At 47.0% G+C, this 22,864-nt stretch overlaps 1 protein-coding gene across 1 annotated transcript in view; it reads left to right on the plus strand.

Annotated features, from left to right (window-relative positions):
* LOC147701146 (uncharacterized) overlaps positions 1-22,864 on the plus strand; it is a 122,870-nt gene that overhangs the window by 47,531 nt on the left and 52,475 nt on the right. Inside the window, exon 5 of the mRNA XM_086929312.1 lies at positions 21,940-22,065. Within this exon, the coding sequence (XP_086785438.1) occupies positions 21,940-22,065 (126 nt within the window). The remainder of the gene's footprint in view (positions 1-21,939; positions 22,066-22,864) is intronic.

The following is a 22,864-nucleotide window of genomic DNA, read 5'->3' on the forward strand; positions in this document are numbered from 1 at the left end:
GCTATGTGCAACTCAGTCTAACCCTGTACCTTATGGGAACAGTCCAGCCCTAACTGCCAAGCCATGTCTTCCCAGGACTGGAAACAAGCTTCCGAGTACCGGTTTCTGGCATTCCAGCCGTCTTCAGCCCGGCTTGCTTGAATCCAGTGGCAAAGTGAGCAAGGGACTCACGTCTGAGCATACCCTGCCACACTTATGGCGGCCAAAAGCGGTACAAAAGCGGGTGGTGATGGACGGAGCATCTGAATCAATCAAGCACTCACACCTAGTCAAAAGATCTAGGTTTAATCCATCACCGTTCTTTAGCCCACTCTGCCACCCCAGTTCAGACATGGCTATATGCAAATCAGTCTGACCCTGTGCCTCATGGGAACAGTCCAGCCCGAACTGCCAAGCCATGTCTTCCCTGGACCGGAAACAAGCTTCCGAGGACCGGTTTCTGGCATTCCAGCCGTCTACAGCCCGGCTTGCTTGAATCCAGTGGCAAAGTGAGCAAGGGACTCACGTCTGAGCATACCCTGCCACACTTATGGTGGCCAAAAGCGGTACAAAAGGCGGTATTTTTGCATTTGGGATGCATCATCCCAAATGCATAAATCGTAATGTAAGTAATCGCAAACATTTTGATTTCTTAATTTACGATTGCATTTAAGGAATCACAAATTGCGATTCCTTAAATGCCATGCATGAAGCAAATTGAAATTGCGATTTTGCTATTAGGGGGTCGCAAATTACTGTCACATGACACTGGACGGTATTTTGCAAAATCTTTGAAAAATTCACTAAAGTGCATTTTTCAAAGTTACATGTTACACACAAACACATGGCCTTGTGGCATATGTGTGTGCAACATGTGGTCACGTGGCAATTTCAGGGGTGCAACAGGGTGTTCTTTTGGCATTCTTGCACCCTACAAATTGCATGCACAATTTGCGGGTACCTATTTGGTACTCGCAAATTGCACATTCAATTTCTGTTGATTCCTATCAGCCTCTAGGCCCATATGAATGCATGGGTAGCAATTCCTTTATTGCGAGTCGCAATTTGTGTGCCACAATTAAGGAATGTTTAGAAATCCAAATTTTTTTGTGATTCCTACATTTATAGGCAATTGCGATTCTTGAATTGCGATTCTTTAAAAATCTAAATTAAAGAATCGCAATTGCCTATTTTGATTCAAGTGCGCATTCATGGTTTAAGGCAGTCTCGGAGGAGGGGGATTTGATGCTGCCTCCAGATTACGCTGCTCATCATATCCCCCCCACCAGAAACTCCTTAGCTATAATTTCATTTAAAGTTTCCATGACTATGTAGACATGGGCCAGTGGGGGTTGGACATAATGCTAAACATGTTGTCACTGCACCAGTTTGGAGTGGGACTAGTTCCCCCAGACATTCCAGTTCAAGGCAGGCCCGGGAGCAGGGGAGTATCATAGCGAAAGAAGAGACCAGGCCAATTTTCTTTCATTTGTAGCTTGCTGACCCTCCGCTTTTTGCAGTGTAGTGCCCTGGCTTTGCTATCTCTAGGTGGTGTCGGGTCCTGTGTGCTTAGCACCTTCATTTCACTCCGACTTTAAATTCTCTTGAGGTCCTTGCATAGTGGGGAAAGAATAATGGGCAAAAAGAAAATTGTAAGGGACATGATCCTTACTTCTGGAGTCTTTTTTTGATTTGTGTTGTCAATGTTGTTTCAAAGGAAATATAACTGACAGAAAGGCATCTCTCCACAGGTCCCATCATTCCACCTGGATTAATGGTGGATATGGCTACAGACCAGATGGCTACCCAGCCCACTCCATGTTTCTGCAATCCAGACATTATGCAAATCAGTGACAGTGAACCTAGCTCCAAAAGGAAGCATAAAATGAAGGATGGGGGGGCGTGCTAAATTGCAATGCAGTTTCAGTTATGTTATGTTATGTTATGTTATGTTATGTTATGTTATGAGCATTTATTACGCGCACAGCTGTTTCAGCAAAGGAGTTTCCTGGCGCCTGACAAGGTAACAACATAACACAGCTTAAAAGGTGGCAAACTAAGGATAAAACGATTTAAGGAAATAAAAAGGTCTTAACGGCCCTACGAAATGAGAAAAGATCATCAGGGGCACGAATCTTTAGAGGAAGGGAATTCCACAGGGCCGCAGCACGTACTCGAAATGAGCGGCCGCCAGCACGGCTACGCTTGAACCGGGGGACTACTGCAAGTTCAAGGTCCGACGAATGTAGAGGGTGGGCCGGAACATAGGGAGACAAGAGATTCAGAAGAATCTGGGCAGGAGAGCCCTTGAGGATCTTGTGGGACAAACAGAGCACTTTAAATTGAATCCTCTGCTTAATCGTCAGCCAATGAAGAGAGCGCAGAGTGTTAGCAGCGGAGCAGAACCTGGGTAAGCCAACGACTGCTCTAGTGGCCGCGTTTTGCACACATTGTAGGCGAGTGATTTCGGCCTGGTTTATCCCTACCAAGAGGGAGCTGGCATAATCGAGCCGAGAAATCACCGTCGCCTGCACCACAAGCTGCCTGGTCGAGGCATCAACATTTTTTAACAAAGGTCTTAAGCCACGCAGGATACCGAAACAGCAAGCAGCAGTTCTCTTTGTGTGGCAGACAAAGCTAAGGGCAGGATCTAACCACACCCAAGGTTTTTTATCTCCGAGACCCGAGTCGGGGTGGGACCAAGCTCTGAAGGCCACCACATATCGCCCCAGAGTTCCGCTTGCTTGCCGATGATCAAAATTTCTGTCTTTTTTGCATTCAACGGGAGACAGTTGGAGTTCATCCAGCTGGCAACCGCCCGAAGTCCATTCTTGAATCTTGGGGCATCCAAACAAGAATCCCCGCTGAGCGTGACCGCCAGCTGAGTGTCGTCAGCGTATGACACCATAGTCATACCCCACTGCTTGACGACATCAGCTAGCGGCCTCACATAAAGATTGAACAACGTGGGGCTCAGCGACGATCTCTGAGGGACCCCAAGATCCAGAGGGTAAAATTTAGACTGATGGGGTGGGACGGCCACGCAAAAAGATCGGTCAGCAAGAAAAGAGCGGAACCACTGGAGAGTAGGGCCAACGATGCCAGCTTCCTCCAGGCGCTGCAGAAGAATCCTGTGCGACACGGTGTCAAAGGCGGCGCTAAGATCTAATAAAACAAGCGCCGCCGTTTGACCCGAATCTAGCACAGTGCGCAGGTGTTCCACCATGAAGAGGAGGGCAGAATCTGTTCTGCGTGGCGTCCAAGATGTTGGCCCGCGTGAGATGGTCTGAAAGAGCAATGTTCACATGCGCCTCCGCTAATTTTGCTGGCCACGGAAGAAGCGATATCGGACGATAGTTCTCAGGTTTGCTAGAGTCCAGAGACGGCTTCTTCAAAATAGGCATGACCACTGCCTGTTTCCACTTGGCGGGAACCAAACCAGATGCAAGCGAGATATCAATCAAGGAACAGACCGGCAAGAGGTCGAGAGATGCGGGGTCTCTAAACAAAGCCGGCCTTAAAGGGTCTGCCGGAGACCCAGACTTAACTTGCTGAGCCAGTTTCTTGAAGCTTTCGGGTGGTAGGCAGGGAAGAGAGTGTAAGACATCCTGCACTGGAGGGCTAAGAAGCCCTCCGCCATGGGCATAGCTGTGGGAAAGGCTCGATAGATGGCTTGGACTTTTTCAAGAAAAAAGGCCACCAAGGTTTCGCAATGTGAAGTGGAACAAGTTTCATTCACAGAGGCCTTTTTTGCCACCAGATCTTTGAGAGCTTTAAAGATGGTTTTAGATGGATTAGTGCTGTTGCGGAATTCAAGAGCATAGAATGCCGCACAAGCTCTGCAGACAGCGCGATGGTAGGATTTGATGGTGACCAGATACAGGGCTTTTTTACTGGTGTCATAAGTTTTCCACCATTTTCTCTCAGCGCGTCTACACGTACTTTTAAGCGCACGCAAAGATCCATCATACCAAGGACTGGGGTCCCTTAATCCGCATTTGCACAACGCCACCGGAATAAGGGAATCAAGGGCCCGGGTGACCCATCCACAGAACCGGTCATAGCCCGTTTCCATAGTGTCTAACGGGCCCAGCGGGTCCTGAGACAAAAGGCGATGAAAATCCTCGAGTTTTAGTTTATTCCAATGTCGTCTAGGGACAACTTGGACCGTTGATTTAAGAGGGTGCTCATACAGTGGGCACTGGATCGTCACCAAGAAATGATCCGTCCAGGCAAAGGGGGAAGGGGTTGAGACCCTTGCTTCTGCGAGATTCGTGAAGAAGGGGTCCAGGGTATGTCCACCTACATGTGTGGGATACGTGATCAGTTGAGACAGTTGAAAGGCCTCAAGATCGACCAAAGTGCTACTCACGGCAGGCGCGGTCAGATTGTCAAAATGGAGATTCAAATCCCCGAGAATAGAGAAATTGGCACATCCTACAGCCAGCGTACTAATAGCGTCTGGGAGTGCCTCCCTGAATGCCACGTCGCTGCCTGGCGGGCAATAAATCAATATGCCAGAAAAGGAGAAATGGGAGGTGATGGAGATCTTAAACGAGGCACTTTCGCAGCCTGCGATTTTTAGACCTCTCCAATCACAGGGGTAGCAGGATCTGACAGCAAGCGCTATTCCCCCACCTCTAGTGGAGCGATTAAGCGTGTAAACCGAGTACTCAGAGGGAAAGGCCAAATTAAGAATAGCCGTGTCAGTCTGCTGTAGCCAGGTCTCAGTCAAACAGAAGATATCAGGTGACTCATTCTCAATGAGATCATAGATATCTTGGTAATGTTTCACCAGCGACCTAACTTTCAAGTTCCAAATACTAAGCTCATGCAGGTAGCGTTTACTTCCAGAAACAGAATCCTCACTTATACAACGAGGGAGGGCGGGGGCACCAAGCGACCATAGTACTGGTCGCAAGGAGGCTGAACACCCCCCCTCTTGCTAGTGTCTCAGGCTTCAATTAGACCTACTGCTGAGGTACCACCACCTATCGACTGGGTTGACATTTTGGGCAGATGTTCTTCTTCTCTGCATGCATGTATTTCTCCCTTGTTGGATGAGATTTGTTACGGTGAACATACTGTTAGCCTGTTGATTTCTTCTTTAAACGTTGCCTCATGTTGACAGTTTTTGGCACAGCTGCAGTTGACTACCTCTGTTGATAATAGCACTCCTCAGTTGTCCTCTCAAGGTTACTGGATAGCGTAGGCCCTGACCAGTCCTTCCAAGTTCGAGGTGTTTTGTGAAGCAAGAGGGGCAGATGGTTCAGGGGTTCAAACTTTAGGATTGGGTGCCCTGTACAGGGCACATCGATAAGGGCCTAAATCGCAGATTCAAGCTACTCCCTTCAGCCTCAGTCCTGCCTGAGCCTCCCCCTTAACTGCTGTCTCTATGTGGTCATTCTAAATGGAGATCCCCCACCCCAGGCATGCCGTGAAGAGTCTTATGGGTACTATAAAAATAAGGTATGTCACTGTTTGATCAATCATATGGATTGCAAAATCCCTGAGTATTATGACATCCTATTGGTATGGAGGGTGGGCCCATCACCCAGGTTTGGATGGGCCCATCACCCAAAAACATTAGAGAGGATTGTGTTGGTATCAATTGTAGGAACTGTGGTCTGGCTCAGCGGTCAAGAGTGGTTCTAGGGCCCATTTAGTGGGAGACAACATTAGCTTGTCCACTTGGCGTTTTTTTATAAGCATTTGTCACCCAGCAAAAGGGTGGAATACGAGCCCTTGCCCTCCAGGGATGCTACTGGGGATGGGTTTTCAGTCTGGACCTCCAACAGATTTTTTCATCTCTCTAACCTGGATAGTTTATAATGACACCCTGGTCTGTCTACCAGCAATAGCGATATTCTGGCTACTAGTCTCTGAATTCCTTCCCACCAAGGTGCAGCCGTCCCTCACTAATCCAACATGTTCTTCCCCTACTCCATTTGGAGTGTGCATGCTCTCCCTTAGTTATGTTGGGCCTCCTCTTTTATCCCATGTAGCCTGGGAGTCTCACGTTTTGGGCGAAACTGCTCTGCTCCTCCATTATAAGATAGTCACCTGGAAGGTTGCTGGCTTGGTGTCAAAACTTGAGTCCCCCGATTTGGGTTTTTCGACGGATACATTTGCCTGTTCCAAGAGACTTTGGGCCAGCTTGACCAATTCCTCATGCAGCGCAGTGCAGCATCCGCAAGTTCTGTGCTAAGTGAGAAGGAGAGAGCAGGAGAGAACCACATTTACTGAAATATGGCACTCTCATACCCTGAAATTGGCTGCCATACACCACGGAGACGCCTTTGCGTTATAGTGCAAAGGTGTCTCCGTGAGTCAAGCATAGGTTTTGAACTGGAAGGATACCCTTCCAGTTAAGAAAATTATGCTTAGACTAACTTTAAACATTCTTCCACTTTATATGTGTGCTATAAAATGTAGTACACATGCAAAGTCGGAAAATAAAGGAGAAAAAATAATTTCTCCTTCCTATGGCTTGGTTGAAGGGTGAGCTATTTTCTGATACCAAACTCTGTCTACTTTATTTAGGAAATTGGGTTTAGTGCCAGAAACCTTCGATGGTTGCATAGGAATGCCCATAGTACTAAGTAATTCAAAGCAGCGCCATGCGCTGCTTCGAGAAACGTTCACATTGTTTCCAGCGCAAAACAAGTTTAGCACTGGAAAGAAAATTGGACAAAAAGATTTGGCGCCAATATGTTGGACTTTTGTGACACAAACACAGCATAAAATCTGCCTCTTTTTTATTTGCCCCAGGCGTCTAGCAGGGTGTGTCAATTTTAACCTGAATGCTGCCCCCACAGGGAAGGGAAGACCCTCAGGAGCGTTGTCAGTTTGGATCAAAACTACTGTTTGCTGCATGACCAGAGAGTTTGCATTGGGTAGTACTGACGTACAGTGTGTTTCCGTTTCCTACAGGTAGTGTATACTACTTATATAATAAGGGGATTTTGGTGCTGAGCTTCAAATAACTGTCATTTTTTTTTTTTTTTAGTTTTATATAGCCCAAACTACACCCGAAGATATAAGGTATCAGAGCTCTTTACATGAGCACCAGTTTTGTTATAGATGGACACATTCATTTTTGTTGGAACTGGGAGATTAAGTGATTTGCCCAGAATCACAGTATGTTGAGCATCTTTGCTGAGACTCAAACCCGCTTCCACAGTTTCAAGGTCGACCGCTCTAGCTTTAAATCTACATCCTCTCCCTTGAACAGATTGGTTCATATATGGCTGCTCTGGCTCCAGATTCTTTTAAAATAGCAGCAGACACTATTTAATTCGAAATTTGAGCCCTTGTCTGTCCTGCTAGAAGATCCTAACAGTTATATGGATGAAGCCTGGGGTGTTCCTGGCCTCACACTTCCCCTCTTCAAGAGGAGATCTGCTGCTCTGTTATAACTAAAAACATTTACATATAGCAATTGTCATGCAATGGGAGGACCAATTCTGACCGGGAGGGGAGCCACATGTATCATCGACCACAGTGCACCAGCCTTATTGACTATATCTTATTAGAAAGTAGGTTGTGGAAATACTTTGTAGACATGGAAGTAGTCCCCAGGCACGATAGTGATAATAATGCTCTGGGGCTGATATTGGGTGCTCTGGGCAACACCCTTCTAAATACTTTTTATGAGGCACTAGACAGAAGGTTGGATCCAACCAATAATCGGCATAGGCTCAAGTAGAGCTTTCTGATGGAATCAGAAAAAGCATTGGGGAAGGTGTTTGAGGTAGTGTCTGTTAGTTTGGATGACTCAGACTCCCTGTTTAGACTGAGTGAAATTTATAAGCTTATGTTCTCCTTACTAAGGAACTTATTCTTGATAGAAAGTAGGCCCATTCCCTCGAGGAAGAAAGAAGCCCCCTGCTACACCTGCTGAGTGGCTAGGTGTTGCCTTTCCCGATCCATCAAAACTGGGTGTAGAGTCCCCATCTGGATGGACAGATCACTCTACAAAAATCAATTGTTGATTATAAAAGAGATTAGGAACCTTCTAAATGGGACACTATTCTAAGTGCCATCAAATGCAAGTATTATAATTTTTTTTGGGTGCATCATCCCAATGAGGTCTCTGCCATCCATGCCCCATTGGATAGTAACATTTCTGCTACTGCTTGAGTTGAGCTTTTCTCCCAGTTATATTCGGGATCTGTTGATTAGGATTTGTCCCAGGCTGCCTTTCATACTCAAGTTACCAGGGTGGCAAGTATTAACCCCTTCCGTAATTTTATGGCTGAGCATTCCATTGAGTAATTGACGCAAACAGCCCACAGTATTTCCAACATTGTGATCTCTAAATCATTAGATTGGATTCTAACAAATAAAGGCCCAGGTTTGGATGAGATGCCAGGTGATCTTTTCAAGACTTATAGAGATGCATGGGGTCCTTATTTTTTCTCAGTTCTTTAGTGCTATAGTGATCGGTGCATCCATGCCTTCCACTTGGGCGGGGTGAAATTTTCGAAACTAACTGCAGACCAATCAGCCTAATTCGTAGTTCATAACGTTTGTTTAGTCAGATCACTTTAAAAAGGTTAAATGAGTGGATGTCTGATTTGAATGTACTAAGTTCCTTGCAGGTGGGTTTCACGGATGGCTTAAGAACAATTGACCAAGTGGATTGTTTGGCACCCACTAGATCTCCAAGACGTAGTGTTTGAGTGAGGTTTGTCAAAAAGCCTTTTAGCTCAGATTTAAAATGAACTCAGCATCTGCAGGGGAAAACCAAAGATTCTTGTACCCACTCTGACCCAGCCTATACTACGTTATCCGAAGCTAGGCAATCCTACAGGTCATCTATGGCCATAAGAAATGTCACGAGCTCTGGGGTAACTCAGGGGCATATTACCAAGAAGGGCGATAGGCAATTATCGCCGATTTAGCTTAACATTTAGTTTTTGGCCGCTAAGCGGCAATAATTCTATTGCCCTATTAGCAAGCTGTCGCTAACTGATGTTTGCGACAGGTTTTAGTTGATAGCGAGCGATTTGGGGCCCGCTTTGCATGTCAGCGATGTTTATCGCTAATGACATGCAAAGTGGGCGTACCCAACCAGTTAGCGACTGAAAGAAGTCACTGACGTCGCTATCCCCTATTAGCAAGGCAGGCGTAGCATTGGAAATATTTGCGCTAAGCGCGAATATCTCCAAATACTAACACCTGCCCAGACCAGTTCTTAGCCATGTTATCCAATGGGAGGTGGATAACATGGCTAAGAGCATCTCATCGCTAATGCGTGAATATCGCTGTATTCTCAGCGATATTCAGGCATTTCGCCGCTATTGCTGGCTATTTTAGCACAATGGAGAAAAACGTTGCTAATAGCATGTTTTCTCCGCTAACATATCCAGCAATAGGCAACGATAAAAAAATCTTCGCTAAGCCTATTTAGCAATAAATATCGCTACTTGTTGGTAATATGCCCCTCAGAATCTCAGCCAGCACAAAAGCTGTCTTAAACAAGTTGTGTTATTGATGCATCTATCACCATAATCTAGATGCAGGGGTACAAGTGGGTGCTAGCTGGTAAGCCACTTAGGTTCCTCATAAAAAAATATTTTCTATAATCTCTATGGGTATCCATGAACTTTTTTTCTTCCTCCTGTATTTCCTCTGAACTGTTTATGTCGGTTGTATGACTCTGGGCACTTTACCACTCCTGATCAGTGCTAAAGTGCATATGCTCTCCATATGATAAATGAATGTATGGATTAGTGACTCCATGATTGGCTTATTTGATTTACAGTCAGATCCTCACGTGTGTGCCTTGGGCATGTAAATCAAATGCTGATGGTGGGTTTGCAGCACTGGTTGTGCCACCCAATGGAGCAGCGTGTAAAGTGTGTCTCAGGCCTGCCACTGCAGAGCCTGTGTGCAGTCTGGTACTGCCATGTTGACTTGGTAAGTGCACCCACTTACCAGTCCCTAAATCTTCCCTTTTCTTCATATCAGACCCCCTAATGAAGGCCCAAGGGAAGGGTGCATTGTAAGTATAAGGTAGGACAAGCCCTGCTGTGTGTGGCATATCCTTATAGTGAATTACAGCCATTTTTGTTTTTCACTATTACAATTCCCCATAGGCCAGAGTGAGCAGTTTGATTATAACACGTTATAATCCTAACTGACCCAGGGAACATGGTGGAAATTTGAGTTTAGTATGTCTGAACTCAGAGTGATAAAATAGATCTTTAAGTGAAGATGGTTTTACCATTCTGTGTTTGAAAATACCACTTTTAGAAAGTAATTATTTTCTTGCCTAACTATCCAAGCCTGCCTCTGCTAGGTTGTGTATTCTATGTCTGGAGTTTGAGTGACAGGGGATGTGGGATTCCAGGAGACAGGGTGAGTCAGCACAAGGCTGAATAGAGTGAGAGGAGGGGTGGCACCTGGGTCTGAATAGGGATGTCCCTACCTTCCACAAATGCTGGCTCCACCTCCTGTGATGCGTCCGATGTCCCTGGCCCACAGGGCCAAAGGAAAGAAGGCGTCCTGTAAACAAAGTGCTCCAGCACTGCAAAGAACTGGTTTGGACTAGGTACAAACACTCTCTGCCTTCAGAGACAAAGGATTTTGGTGTATAAAAAGGGGGACCCAAACCCCAGAACTTTAGATCACTTCTGGGAAACAAGAAGAACCTTTGCTGAGGAGAGGAACCAGAGAGAAACTGAAGGAGGAGACTATACCTAAGGTGAGTGCTGTTTGGGGGATTGGCCTGCAGTGGTTGCTTGACTGCCAAAGAAAGGAGAAAGGAACTTTGTGCTACTATCATAACCTTGTAAAGGATCTCCAAGGGCTTGACGATTGAGCTTGCCTCCTGCTGAAGTCTTAGGGATAACAGACTTCACCAACCAGCTCCCCTGAATTCCCTTGCTGGGAATTTGAAGTGCCTGCTGTTGTGCTGGGCCATCTGAGAGACTGCGTGTCGCTAGGAGCAGAAAGCACGACTCACGGAGAAGAAGCGTTACGCCGCCACAGCTGCTGTTGTTGCATCACTTAGTAAGAGTGCCACCGCTACCGCTGTCGCCATCGCATCTCCGAAGCACCTCGCATCACCAGAGAAGAGTGTCACAGGGCCTGTCACGTCTCAGAAGATTCACTGAGTCGCCGCATGATCATTGGGCGTGCACGCATCGCCTCTTCGTTGTCGCATCAAGAAGAAGACGCCATTTTGTTTTATTACACCGGATCGGCATTGCATCGCGGTGCTGCTGATCGCATCGCCACAGAAACCCAGTAAGAAACCGACTCATCACCGCCCCACGTGGAGAAGAACTGACGCATCACCATTTTTGGGTGTAAGGAACCGACGCATCACCTTCCCAGCAACTCTTTTGTTTGTATAGTGTTACGCATCCAAAGGTACATTGAATGTAAAGTGTTGCATTTACCATCTAAGGACAACTAAGCCATTTCTACCATTTTAAAGTACAGTATTATGGATTTTTGTCGTTTGTGGTCTTGTGTTAAGTCTATATAAAAATGCTTATTTTTATAATACAACCTGTGTGATGTCCATCTGTAGTGTTTTCACTGTATCACTGTATGTGTTCACAAATGCTTTACACACTGCCTCCGAGATAAGCCTGTCTGCTCGTGCCAAGCTGCCAAGGGGGTGAGCAGGGTTTGTTTTAGGAGTGTAGCCCCTTACTCTGACTAGACGCAAGGGTCCCTATTTGGCCAGAGGTACCTATCTCTGCCAACTAGAGACCCCCAGATCAAACAATGCCACTTTGTAAATATGGAGAAGGGCATATCACTACCAGAACATTGCTAAAAGTGTTGTTCTGGTTGCGATATCTTCTTGTAAATATGCCCCTCTGTGTTTTGTGGACTGAAAAGGTGCGATGGAGCTCAAGAAGTGTGAGCAGACATAAATAACTGAGATAGTGTCCGATGAAACAACCAAGTACTTAGTGTAGGACAGGGTGGCTGAGCATAGGTGGAAAGGTTAATAGGTGTAAGGGAAATGTTATGTCCAATTGTTTTGGTTTTATAGAGATGCAAAACAGAAAATATACTGCAGAAAGTAATGGAAGTAGTTCACCTAAGAACATTTCCGATAGTGTGTACAGTTTTTGAAGGTTACCTATTGTGTGTTCAGTTTTTGGAGGTTGCCTATTGTGTCTACTGTTTTGTGCAGTTTTTATAGATGTGGTGGAGGTGAGTTATGGAGGTTTTGAAAGTAGAGTATTGGACCGGAATGCTGATGTACATGACATATTCTGTATAAAATTCATGAGCACTGTATCACATTTATAATAAGTCACTTGGGTGCAAACACATATGCTGTTTACCATTTAAGTGAAGGAGAATATCGTAGATGTGATGTTTTGTGATAAATGAATTAAAAAAATACCTGGTCTAGTTTAACACTACAGCACTTACAGCCAATTGAAATAAAAACATATATTTCCACTAAATTGTCTGATATTGTGATGAATGTACTGCCTTCAATAACAATGCAGTATTTGTATCTCTCCAGAATCTAGTTGACTATATTGTACAGCTGGGAGATTATAGGCATGGTGATTTGTTTTGAGGGTCTACCAAATTATTATCCTCAGGCAAGTTTTGTCTAATAATTCTTTGCATTATTTTTGGTGACAAACTCTTTTGTGGCACATATTGAGAAGCTTACCACCTGGTTCTGTATGCGTAAAGTAATCAGAAACATTTCTCAATTCCTGCAGAGAACAAAGCTCCCGAAAAATCTATTTCATGCTCTTATCATTGCTATCTCCTCTAAAAACTACAACTTTGCCAGAGTGCTTATTCTGGGCCTCGCATTTCTGTCCATCTTCCTTTCCTTTAATGGCAATGAGCAAGTGTTGGTTATTGAAGAGCTTTTGTTTCTGGGCCATATACATCCTCACCACTGATAGTAACTTGGCTTTTCTTTTCTTAACCTATCCTGCAACTAGATACCTTCAATCAAGATCTTTACATTATGCTTCCATACAAGACAAAAATATATATGTAACATAGCCTGGTTCTCTTGTGGAACCCTCCATGTGAACCAAGATCACAATGTATAAAACTGCAAAAAATATGCCATAAGAGCAGCCTAGCGAAAGGCAGAACATGCTTTTGAACCCAAACAGAGAAAACTACTAGTAGCCAGATCAGAATGTTCTTAACTGTATGACTGTGGACGTGGGTGAAGGGACGACCGTGACACCAACTATAGGATTTAAGGAAGGTTTTATTTTGATAGATCTTATCGGCTTATTAATCAACGTCTTTCGTGTCCTGAATGTTAGTCTTTCACGGGCGAAGGTACTGGAGTCCGTGGCGCTGCTCGTCTATACGTATTTCCCCAGGAAGTCGAGTTCTTGCTTCGGGGGTCAGGAGTCTCTCCACATGTAAAAGAGAAGACCAACAGGGCGGAAAGCCGTTAGGTCACAGTCCTCTATAGGGATTGCACCAGGGGGACCCAGGGAGTGCGTGGTTTACACCCGGTGTAACTAACGGTAACTACAGTGCTGTGCAAGAGGGGTTGAGGTAGCAGAAAGGAAGGGTAGGGTGAGGGGTAAGGGAGATAGGTATGAGGGACGGATGCAGTGAGGAAAAAGGTACACACAGCTGTGCTTTAAACGCTAGCGTTACGCTTTCCTATCCAAGCTGCAAAACGCCGCCGTACCTGTGTCAGCCACACTCCTCCCTCGGGAGTGTGGCACGGCGGTCCGCAGGGACGTTGGCCTCCTGGCTCGCCTCGTGGCTCAGCTTCCCCACCAGCTCCTCCGTAGGCTCATGCTTCGGTCCCTCGGGTCTCGTCTTCCGACACACTTCGCTTCTCCGTCTCTTTGGGTTCCGCCTTCTTCCTCGCGGTGTCTCCACACCCGGTGTACAGGACTTCCCCTGCTTTAACCATTCCAGAGTCCGCGACGTCACGGAGGGTCAGGGCTTTCCCCTCGTATGACGACGCCCACTTAAAGGGCCCGTTGTCTTCGAACCCGTTAGCGGTCTCGTTTCCGTGTACCCACTCGGTATCCTGTGGAGAAGCCGGAAACGACAGATCAGTAGAGGTTGGGCTCCACCATTCCCGACGGGTAAGGTCGCTGGCTTTACATTCCTCCCCCCCTGGTTTCTCCCGATCGGGGAGAATGGGCATTCTGGAGAGAAAATCAGCGTTCCCATTGTCAACCCCCTTCCGATGCACAACCTTGAAGGCAAATGGTTGAAGGAAGAGGAACCAGCGGAGAATCCTAGCGTTCTGGGACATTTTTCGTTGCATCCACTGGAGGGGAGCGTGGTCGGAGTATAAGATGAAAGATTTACCCTCCAGGTAATACCTCAGTTTGTAAATGGCCCATCTTCCACAACAAGATCACGGACATACACAACAGCTTCAACAACCAACCAACGCACACCATGACCGAACAATCACCCCCCACCACCACCCTCCACGCCTGGACCCCGATCAGCACCGAAGACACCATCCGCACGATGAACTCCATCCACTCTGGATCACCGACCGACCCCTGCCCTCACCACGTTTTCAACAAGGCCGACGCTGTCATCGCGCCCCACCTGCGAGACATCATCAACACATCATTCGACACCGCCACCTTCCCTGAGAGCTGGAAACACGCCGAACTCAGCGCCTTACTCAAGAAACCAACAGCGGACCCCACCGAACTCAAAAACTACCGCCCCATCTCGCTCCTCCCGTTTCCAGCCAAAGTCATCGAGAAGACCGTCAACAAGCAGATGGCCGCCTTCCTCGAGACGAACGGATCCCTCGACCCCTCACAGTCCGGCTTCCGAGCCAATCACAGCACCGAGACCGCCCTCATCGCCGCCACCGATGACATCCGAGCCCTGATGGACAATGGAGAAACAGCGGCCCTCATCCTCCTAGACCTCTCCGCGGCATTCGACACGGTCTGCCACCGCACCCTAGTACAGCGCCTCAGTAACATCGGAATCCAGGACAAGGCGCTGGAATGGATCATCTCCTTCCTCGACACAGAGAGTCCGCCTACCACCATACAAATCAGAAACCTCCGAAGTCATCTGCGGCGTCCCTCAAGGATCATCTCTGAGCCCCACCCTCTTCAACGTCTACATGAGCCCCCTCGCGGCCATCGTACGCAAACACAACCTCAGCATTATCTCCTACGCCGACGACACCCAGCTGATCCTCTCCCTGACCAACGACCCCGCCTCCGCCAGAGCCAACCTGCACGAAGGGATGAAAGAGGTAGCCGAGTGGATGACGACCAGCCGCCTGAAACTGAACTCTGACAAGACGGAGGTCCTCATCCTGGGCTCTTCCCCCTCCGCCTGGGACGACTCCTGGTGGCCTCCAGCCCTGGGCACCGCACCCAAACCAACAGACCATGCACGCAACCTGGGCTTCATCCTGGACTCCTCCCTCTCCATGACCAGGCAAGTCAACAACGTCTCCTCGGCGTGCTTCAACATCTTACGCATGCTACGGAAGATCTTCCGGTGGATCCCCACCGAGACCAGGAAGACCGTCACCCAGGCCCTCGTCACCAGCCGGCTGGACTACGGCAACGCCCTCTACGCCGGTACCACCGCCAAGCTCCAGAAGAGACTCCAGAGGATCCAGAACGCCTCAGCCAGACTCATCCTCGACATCCCACGAACCAGCCACATCACCGGACACCTGAGAGACCTTCACTGGCTCCCCGTCAACAAAAGAATCACCTTCCGCCTCCTCACCCACGCACACAAAGCCCTACACGACCAAGGCCCGAGCTACCTCAACAGCCGGATCAACTTCTACGCTCCCAAACGCCACCTCCGATCAGCCAACCACGCCCTCGCCGCCGTCCCCCGCATCCGAAGAGCGACTACAGGAGGAAGGTCCTTCTCCTACCTGGCCGCCAAGACCTGGAACTCCCTCCCGACCGACCTGCGCCTGACCCAAGACCACCTCTCCTTCAGGAAGAAGCTGAAGACCTGGCTGTTCGAGCAGTAGCGGCACCCCCCCTCCCCCCCCAGCGCCTTGAGACCCTACGGGTATGTAGCGCGCTCTATAAGTGTCACTGATTGATTGATTGATTGATTGATCTGATGGCGAGGCACTCCTTTTCCACCGTGGGGTACTTCTGTTCCCTTGGATGGAGATTTCTGCTGACATAGAGCACGGGATGTTCGACACCGTCATCCCCTTCCTGTGATAGCACAGCTCCTATGCCGGTGTCAGAGGCATCAGTGGCCAGTGAAAAGGGTTTCTCGAAGTTAGGTGGGATGAGAACCGGACTAGTGGTAAGGGCAGTTTTCAGGGACTGGAACGCTTTGATGGCACCGTCCGATGGAGGGTTTGGCAGAACGTTTTTGACGTGTTTCTGCAAAAGGTTCGTTAGGGGACTAGAAAGGTCTGCAAAGTTCTTGATAAATCTTCTATAGTACCCTATGAGTCCAAGGAATGCTCGTAACTCTTTTTTTGTGGTTGGGAAGGGAGTACTAGTTATAGCCTTGATCTTCTCCTCCTGAGGTGCTATGACTCCCTCCCCTAACATGAACCCCAGGTATTTCACCTTTGGGAATGCCGCCCTTGATTTTTTTGCATTCACATGGAGTCCTGCTGCCTGTAGTGCGGTTAATATATTGGATACATGTACCAGATGTTCTTTCCATGATGAACTAAAGATGACTATATCATCCAGATACACCGAACTGTATAAGGTGTGTTTTGCCAGTACCCTGTTCATTAACCGCTGAAAGGTAGCGGGGGCTCCATGGAGTCCAAATGGTAGGACAGTAAACTCAAATAGCCCATCTTCCGTTGCAAAGGCTGTTTTGTGGCGATCTTCCTCCCTGAGTGGCACCTGCCAATATCCCTTGGTCAGGTCAAGAGTGGTAATGTAATGGGCATCCCCTATCCTCTCTATTAGTTCGTCTACACGGGGTATTGGAAAGGCGTCAAAAGAGGACACAGCATTCAGGGCCCTGAAGTCCATGCAAAATCGGGTAGACCCGTCAGGTTTAGGGACCATTACTATGGGTGAGGACCAATTACTCTTAGAAGGTCTTATCACCCCCAAACGAAGCATGTCCTGTACCTCTTTTCTTACGTCAGCCCTTTTTGCGGCAGGAATGTGATAAGGCCTCTGCTTTCGTATCTGACCTTCTTTTGTTCGTATCTGATGCTCCGCCATTTGGGTGCACCCAGGGGTGTCTGAAAAAATCGGGGAGAAGGGTAGAAGAGTCGACCTTAGCTCTTCTTTTTCTACTTCAGTCAATTCTGTATTTATTGGCAATTGGTTCAGGGTGGAACCGCTCTTGTCTTCTGGCAGAGTTAGGTTGGCCGGACGTGGACATGGTCCAATCCACTTCTTAAGGAGGTTGATATGAAAAGTTTGTCTCCTGTTCTGAGACATTTGTAAGCTGTATGTGGTACGTCCATACGTTTCCACAACTTTATAGGGACCTTTCCACTCACTCCGGAACTTTTGGGTTGATGAAGGTAGTAGTACCAGAGCCCAGTCCCCTTTTTCTAAGGTCCTCCATTTCTTTCCTTTGTCATAGTACTGCTTTTGAGCAGTTTGAGCTTTCTCTAAGTTGGAATATGCCAAATCTCTTAATTTGCCTAACCGAGATCTTAATTGGTGTGTATATTCCAACAGATTTCTTTGTTCAGCGGCTCCTTCTTTTTCCCAGGCTTCCCTGGTGATTTCTAACAGAGACCGTGGTTGGCGGCCATAGAGCAATTCGAAGGGTGAAAATCCCAAACTACTCTGTACTTGAGCTCTTATTACGTACAACGCTAGAGGTAGTACTCTGTCCCAATCCTTATTTTCGGTAGTGAGTAGTTTCTTCAAGGTGGTTTTTAGGGTTCTATTGTACCTCTCCACGAGGCCGTCCGTTTGTGGATGATAGGCGGACGTTCGGATGTGGTGGAGGTCAAGTGTTTTGCACACCTCTTTCATCATCCGGGATACAAAGGGTGTTCCCTGGTCCGTGAGAATTTCACGAGGGAACCCTACTCTTGAAAAAAGTTCTACCAACTTGTCCGCTACGTTCTTAGTAGTCGGGGTACTGAGCGCAAAGGCTTCTGGGAACCTAGTGTTGTAATCAACCACAACCAGAGCATATGTATGACCACGCGATGTACGTGGTAGTGGACCAATCAAGTCCATTCCTACCCTATCCCAGGGATTCCCTATGATGGGCAGGGGTTGTAGAGGTACTGCTGGTGGACGAGTTAGATTATTTTTTTGGCACACCTCACACTGTTTGCAATATGTGTCGGCTTCCTTGTATATTCCCGGCCAATAAAAGAGCCGTAGAATATTCTGTGTTGTTTTCTCACTACCGCTATGCCCAGCAGTAAGGTGGGTATGAGCATAGAATAGTATCTGGTCCCTGAACTCCTGGGGCACTACCAGTTGAGTGGCCTCTCCTTCTTTGCTTTCTCTATAGAGCAGATCATTTTCTATCCTGAATCTAGGGTAGCTCTTGGAGGAAGTGGTCTGTGAGATATGGGCTGCTTCCCAGGCGTTCAACAGAGAGGGATCATTGACTTGTGCGAACTTAAACCCTCTATCTAATACCCATGGATCTGCTGACAGATAAGCTTCTGCAGTGTTATCTTTTAACTCCCTTTTGAATAAAGATAGGAAGTCTGGGTTATCCACTCCTAGTATTAACTCTTCGGGTAAAGACCTTACTACCCCCACCTTTACTGAACAGGGATCTCTACCTATAGGATGTAGGGTAATTTTTGCCATAGGGTAGGGTTTGACATCCCCATGGACACACCTAATAAGGACAGTCCCTTCCTGGCCTATCTGATCTGGGTGTAGAAGTCGCTCCTGAATAACTGATTGACGACAACCCGAATCAAGCAAGGCTTTCACTAACTTCTGGTTGACTCGTACCCTTACGTAAAAGGATGGGCCCATTTCGGAGGTGTACATGACTGCCCTCGGGATATATCCGACCTCCATGGGTTCTTCTGCGGGTCTTCGTTGGGGGCACATTCGGGCTATGTGGCCCCATTCCCCGCATTCAAAGCACTGCGGACCTTTCATAGAGGGACCTTCTTGCTTGAACTGCCGAGGTTTAATAGGTTCCGGTACAGTTTTCTTTTTCTCCGGTTTGGACGTCGAGGTTATGACCTTGGAGTTTTTCTCATTGTCCCAGGGAAAAGACCGGGGTGCTGCTCTTTTATAGTTGGCTGCCATTTCTATGGCTTGGGCTGCCGTTAGTCCAGGGTGTTGTCTTAACCACCTCTGTGTTCCGTATGGTAAGACTTCCATGAACTGTTCCAGTATAATACTACTCATGACCTCTTCTTTACTCCGGATATCTGGCCTGAGCCATTTCTCAGCCGCCATTTTTACTCTCAGATACATGGTCTTTGGGTTCTCACCCGGTATTCCTTTCTCTTTTCTAAACCGAAGACGGTATGCCTCCGCATCCATTCCTAGGTGATCTAAAATCACTGCTTTTATGTCGGCATACGAAGACGTTCCTGTATGATTCGCCACCTGATAGGCAGTTTGGGCTTCTCCCGAGAGTAAGGGCGCCAAAAAGAAAGGCCATTTCTCTTCCGGCCACCCACATGCCCTGGCGGCACGTTCAAAATTTAGCAGGAACGCGTTCGGATCTTCCCCATTGACATATTTTTGTAAGGCTACCCCTGATGGGTGTGGACCTACTGGTCTCCTGTCTGTTGCGGTTGTTGAGAGGGGAGTTTGTACAACTTTTTGGATGGCGTCCAACTGTTGGGTCATAGACATTTTGAACAAGTCCCGGTCAGCGTCTGCCGTATTTATCTGTTGGCCTATTGCCCATTCCAATTTTTGTTGTCCATCAATAAGCGTTTGGATCACTTGCTCCATTGCCATGGTCGTTTGGGGAGGGGAGGATCCCACTTCTGACACCAGTGTGGACGTGGGTGAAGGGACGACCGTGACACCAACTATAGGATTTAAGGAAGGTTTTATTTTGATAGATCTTATCGGCTTATTAATCAACGTCTTTCGTGTCCTGAATGTTAGTCTTTCACGGGCGAAGGTACTGGAGTCCGTGGCGCTGCTCGTCTATACGTATTTCCCCAGGAAGTCAAGTTCTTGCTTCGGGCGTCAGGAGTCTCTCCACATGTAAAAGAGAAGACCAACAGGGCGGAAAGCCGTTAGGTCACAGTCCTCTATAGGGATTGCACCAGGGGGACCCAGGGAGTGCGTGGTTTACACCCGGTGTAACTAACGGTAACTACAGTGCTGTGCAAGAGGGGTTGAGGTAGCAGAAAGGAAGGGTAGGGTGAGGGGTAAGGGAGATAGGTATGAGGGACGGATGCAGTGAGGAAAAAGGTACACACAGCTGTGCTTTAAACGCTAGCGTTACGCTTTCCTATCCAAGCTGCAAAACGCCGCCGTACCTGTGTCAGCCACACTCCTCCCTCGGGAGTGTGGCACGGCGGTCCGCAGGGACGTTGGCCTCCTGGCTCGCCTCGTGGCTCAGCTTCCCCACCAGCTCCTCCGTAGGCTCCTGCTTCGGTCCCTCGGGTCTCGTCTTCCGACACACTTCGCTTCTCCGTCTCTTTGGGTTCCGCCTTCTTCCTCGCGGTGTCTCCACACCCGGTGTACAGGACTTCCCCTGCTTTAACCAATCCAGAGTCCGCGACGTCACGGAGGGTCGGGGCTTCCCCCTCGTATGACGACGCCCACTTAAAGGGCCCGTTGTCTTCGAACCCGTTAGCGGTCTTGTTTCCGTGTATACACTCGGTATCCTGTGGAGAAGCCGGAAACGACAGATCAGTAGAGGTTGGGCTCCACCATTCCCGACGGGTAAGGTCGCTGGCTTTACAATGACATATCTTCTAATTGGTTGAAAGCATGCCCAATCAGAACTCTTGAAGGATCATGTTATTGAAGAATCAGTTTGACAACGCATTCATCCAATCAGAACAATGCCTTCACTCACACCATTTTCAATGGCTATATGGTAGTCAGTAGGAACAGCTGTGGCATGGGGAGATGGTAAACATGTAGTCATCTGTAGACTGGAGTGATATGCTCTTACTATTATTTTTAATTGCCTGGTAAGCCAAAGTGGGTCTCCCCTTCTTCTTACCGTGAACTAAAAAAGATAAAAAGTAGTTGAGCTCCCATATGTACAATGGGGGTAGCAGTCAGAACAACACACAATGGTTCAGTGATGTCTACCCTTAACACCCACAGCAGCTAGGGTATTACAAAACATTATGCTTGGTTAACCATGTACCAAGTTATTACCCCTCTAAGTGCACCTGCTAACTCTCCACTAAAATATACATCACTGATATTCTTATAGATCGGTGTCCAGGCTGTTGGGTACCCATACTAATGTATTGCTATGGAAGGTTACGCTCTTAAAATGTATTGTTAGTCAAGCACATGAGGACTCTAATATACTTACTGCATACCTAAGAAATGATAAGATTAATTTAGTAAGGAGGTTCTTCATCTGTTTCAACATTTGTTTTCTTGTTTTATTGCCCAATCCAGCCTTGAGAAAGCTTATTCAATCAATCCAAATACCAAGTGAAACATGTGTCAGCTTAAAGTTTTTGAGAAGGTAGAATGCAGTACAATGAAAAAATAAATTAATACTGAAGTGCTTTATTGCAGCAAAAGTGTTCATTCTAGAAATGTGTTATTTTTGCCCTGAGAAAATTACCTATCTGTGTATGAGGTTCCCACCAAGAGCAGTCAATGGCACATTATGTTCTCTTATTAAGTTCTTAGTATCATGACTGAACAGAAATAAGTAAATTGATTGGTGCTTTCTTTTTGTAGAAACAAAAGTCTCTGTTCAATCATGAAACATGCAGGTTTAAGTGACGTACATCTTTCCATACTCACACACTATTTCACCCAGTCAAACAATGCATGTTATGGAGAGTTCTACAGTTTTACCAACTTACAAAGTACACTAGACGATGGGAAACTGAGGTGTGCTGTCTTTGTGTTTCAGGTAAGCCGGAGAAAACGTATAGCATGAAAGGGTGTGCTACCAAGGATGCCTGTGAAGTCGGACTTCTCAGCATGGTGTCACCTAAAACATATCATTATGAGTTAAAGTGTATTTCTTCCAATAAAGGTTAAAATCCAACATTTTCTCAGCCTTGTTAATCATAGGTAGCATCATCAATAATTCACTGTTGCCATTGGAACCATCTGATGCTGAGAGTCAGGTTTTATGAACAGGAACACAATTTGAACTAACCACATCTTTGCATCACCACCCTGGCTACAAATAATTAGGCCAAAGTGATGCACATTGTAAAGACACCATGCTGTTTATGGGCCAATCCCACTTCCACTGGGCAAGCTTTGTCTGTAGATTGGGTTCCACCTGTAGGCACATTGAAGCCTAGAGCATTTATTATATGTAAGTATATATGTAAGTCACTCATAGAGAGGAAACGGAGAGATATGGATAGTAGATGTTGACAGTACAGAGTGGGCAGACAAAGAGGATATGGATTTTTGGAGCAAGGATACAGCCCTGAGTGAACTTTGAAGAGCCAACGTTGAAGAGCCATCATGAGCATCAAAGTGAACATGCATATTATTAGTCAAAACCTATTTTAGCATTGTACAAAATGTGTGATGTACTTGGTCCAAGAGGTATCAGTGGGAGCTGCTGGGTGCATGGGGCAAATTTGACCAATGAATTAGATTAGGGTTTAACTTCCAACTACATTGTATCATGGCTGATCCTTATTAATTTGCCTGATAAATCTTGAAATATGCTGCAGGCTGCATGGCTAGCTAACTGCATCCCTTTCTTCCCAGTATCATCTCAAACTTGAGCAGCTCCTTCGCAGGACTAGCAAGAAAACGCCCACTCACCTCTGACAGAGTAGTCTAAAATTTGCAGATGATCAAACTCTGTA

Source organism: Lissotriton vulgaris, chromosome 7, assembly GCF_964263255.1.
Source record: "Lissotriton vulgaris chromosome 7, aLisVul1.2, whole genome shotgun sequence".
In the NCBI taxonomy this organism is placed as follows: Eukaryota; Metazoa; Chordata; class Amphibia; order Caudata; family Salamandridae; genus Lissotriton; species Lissotriton vulgaris.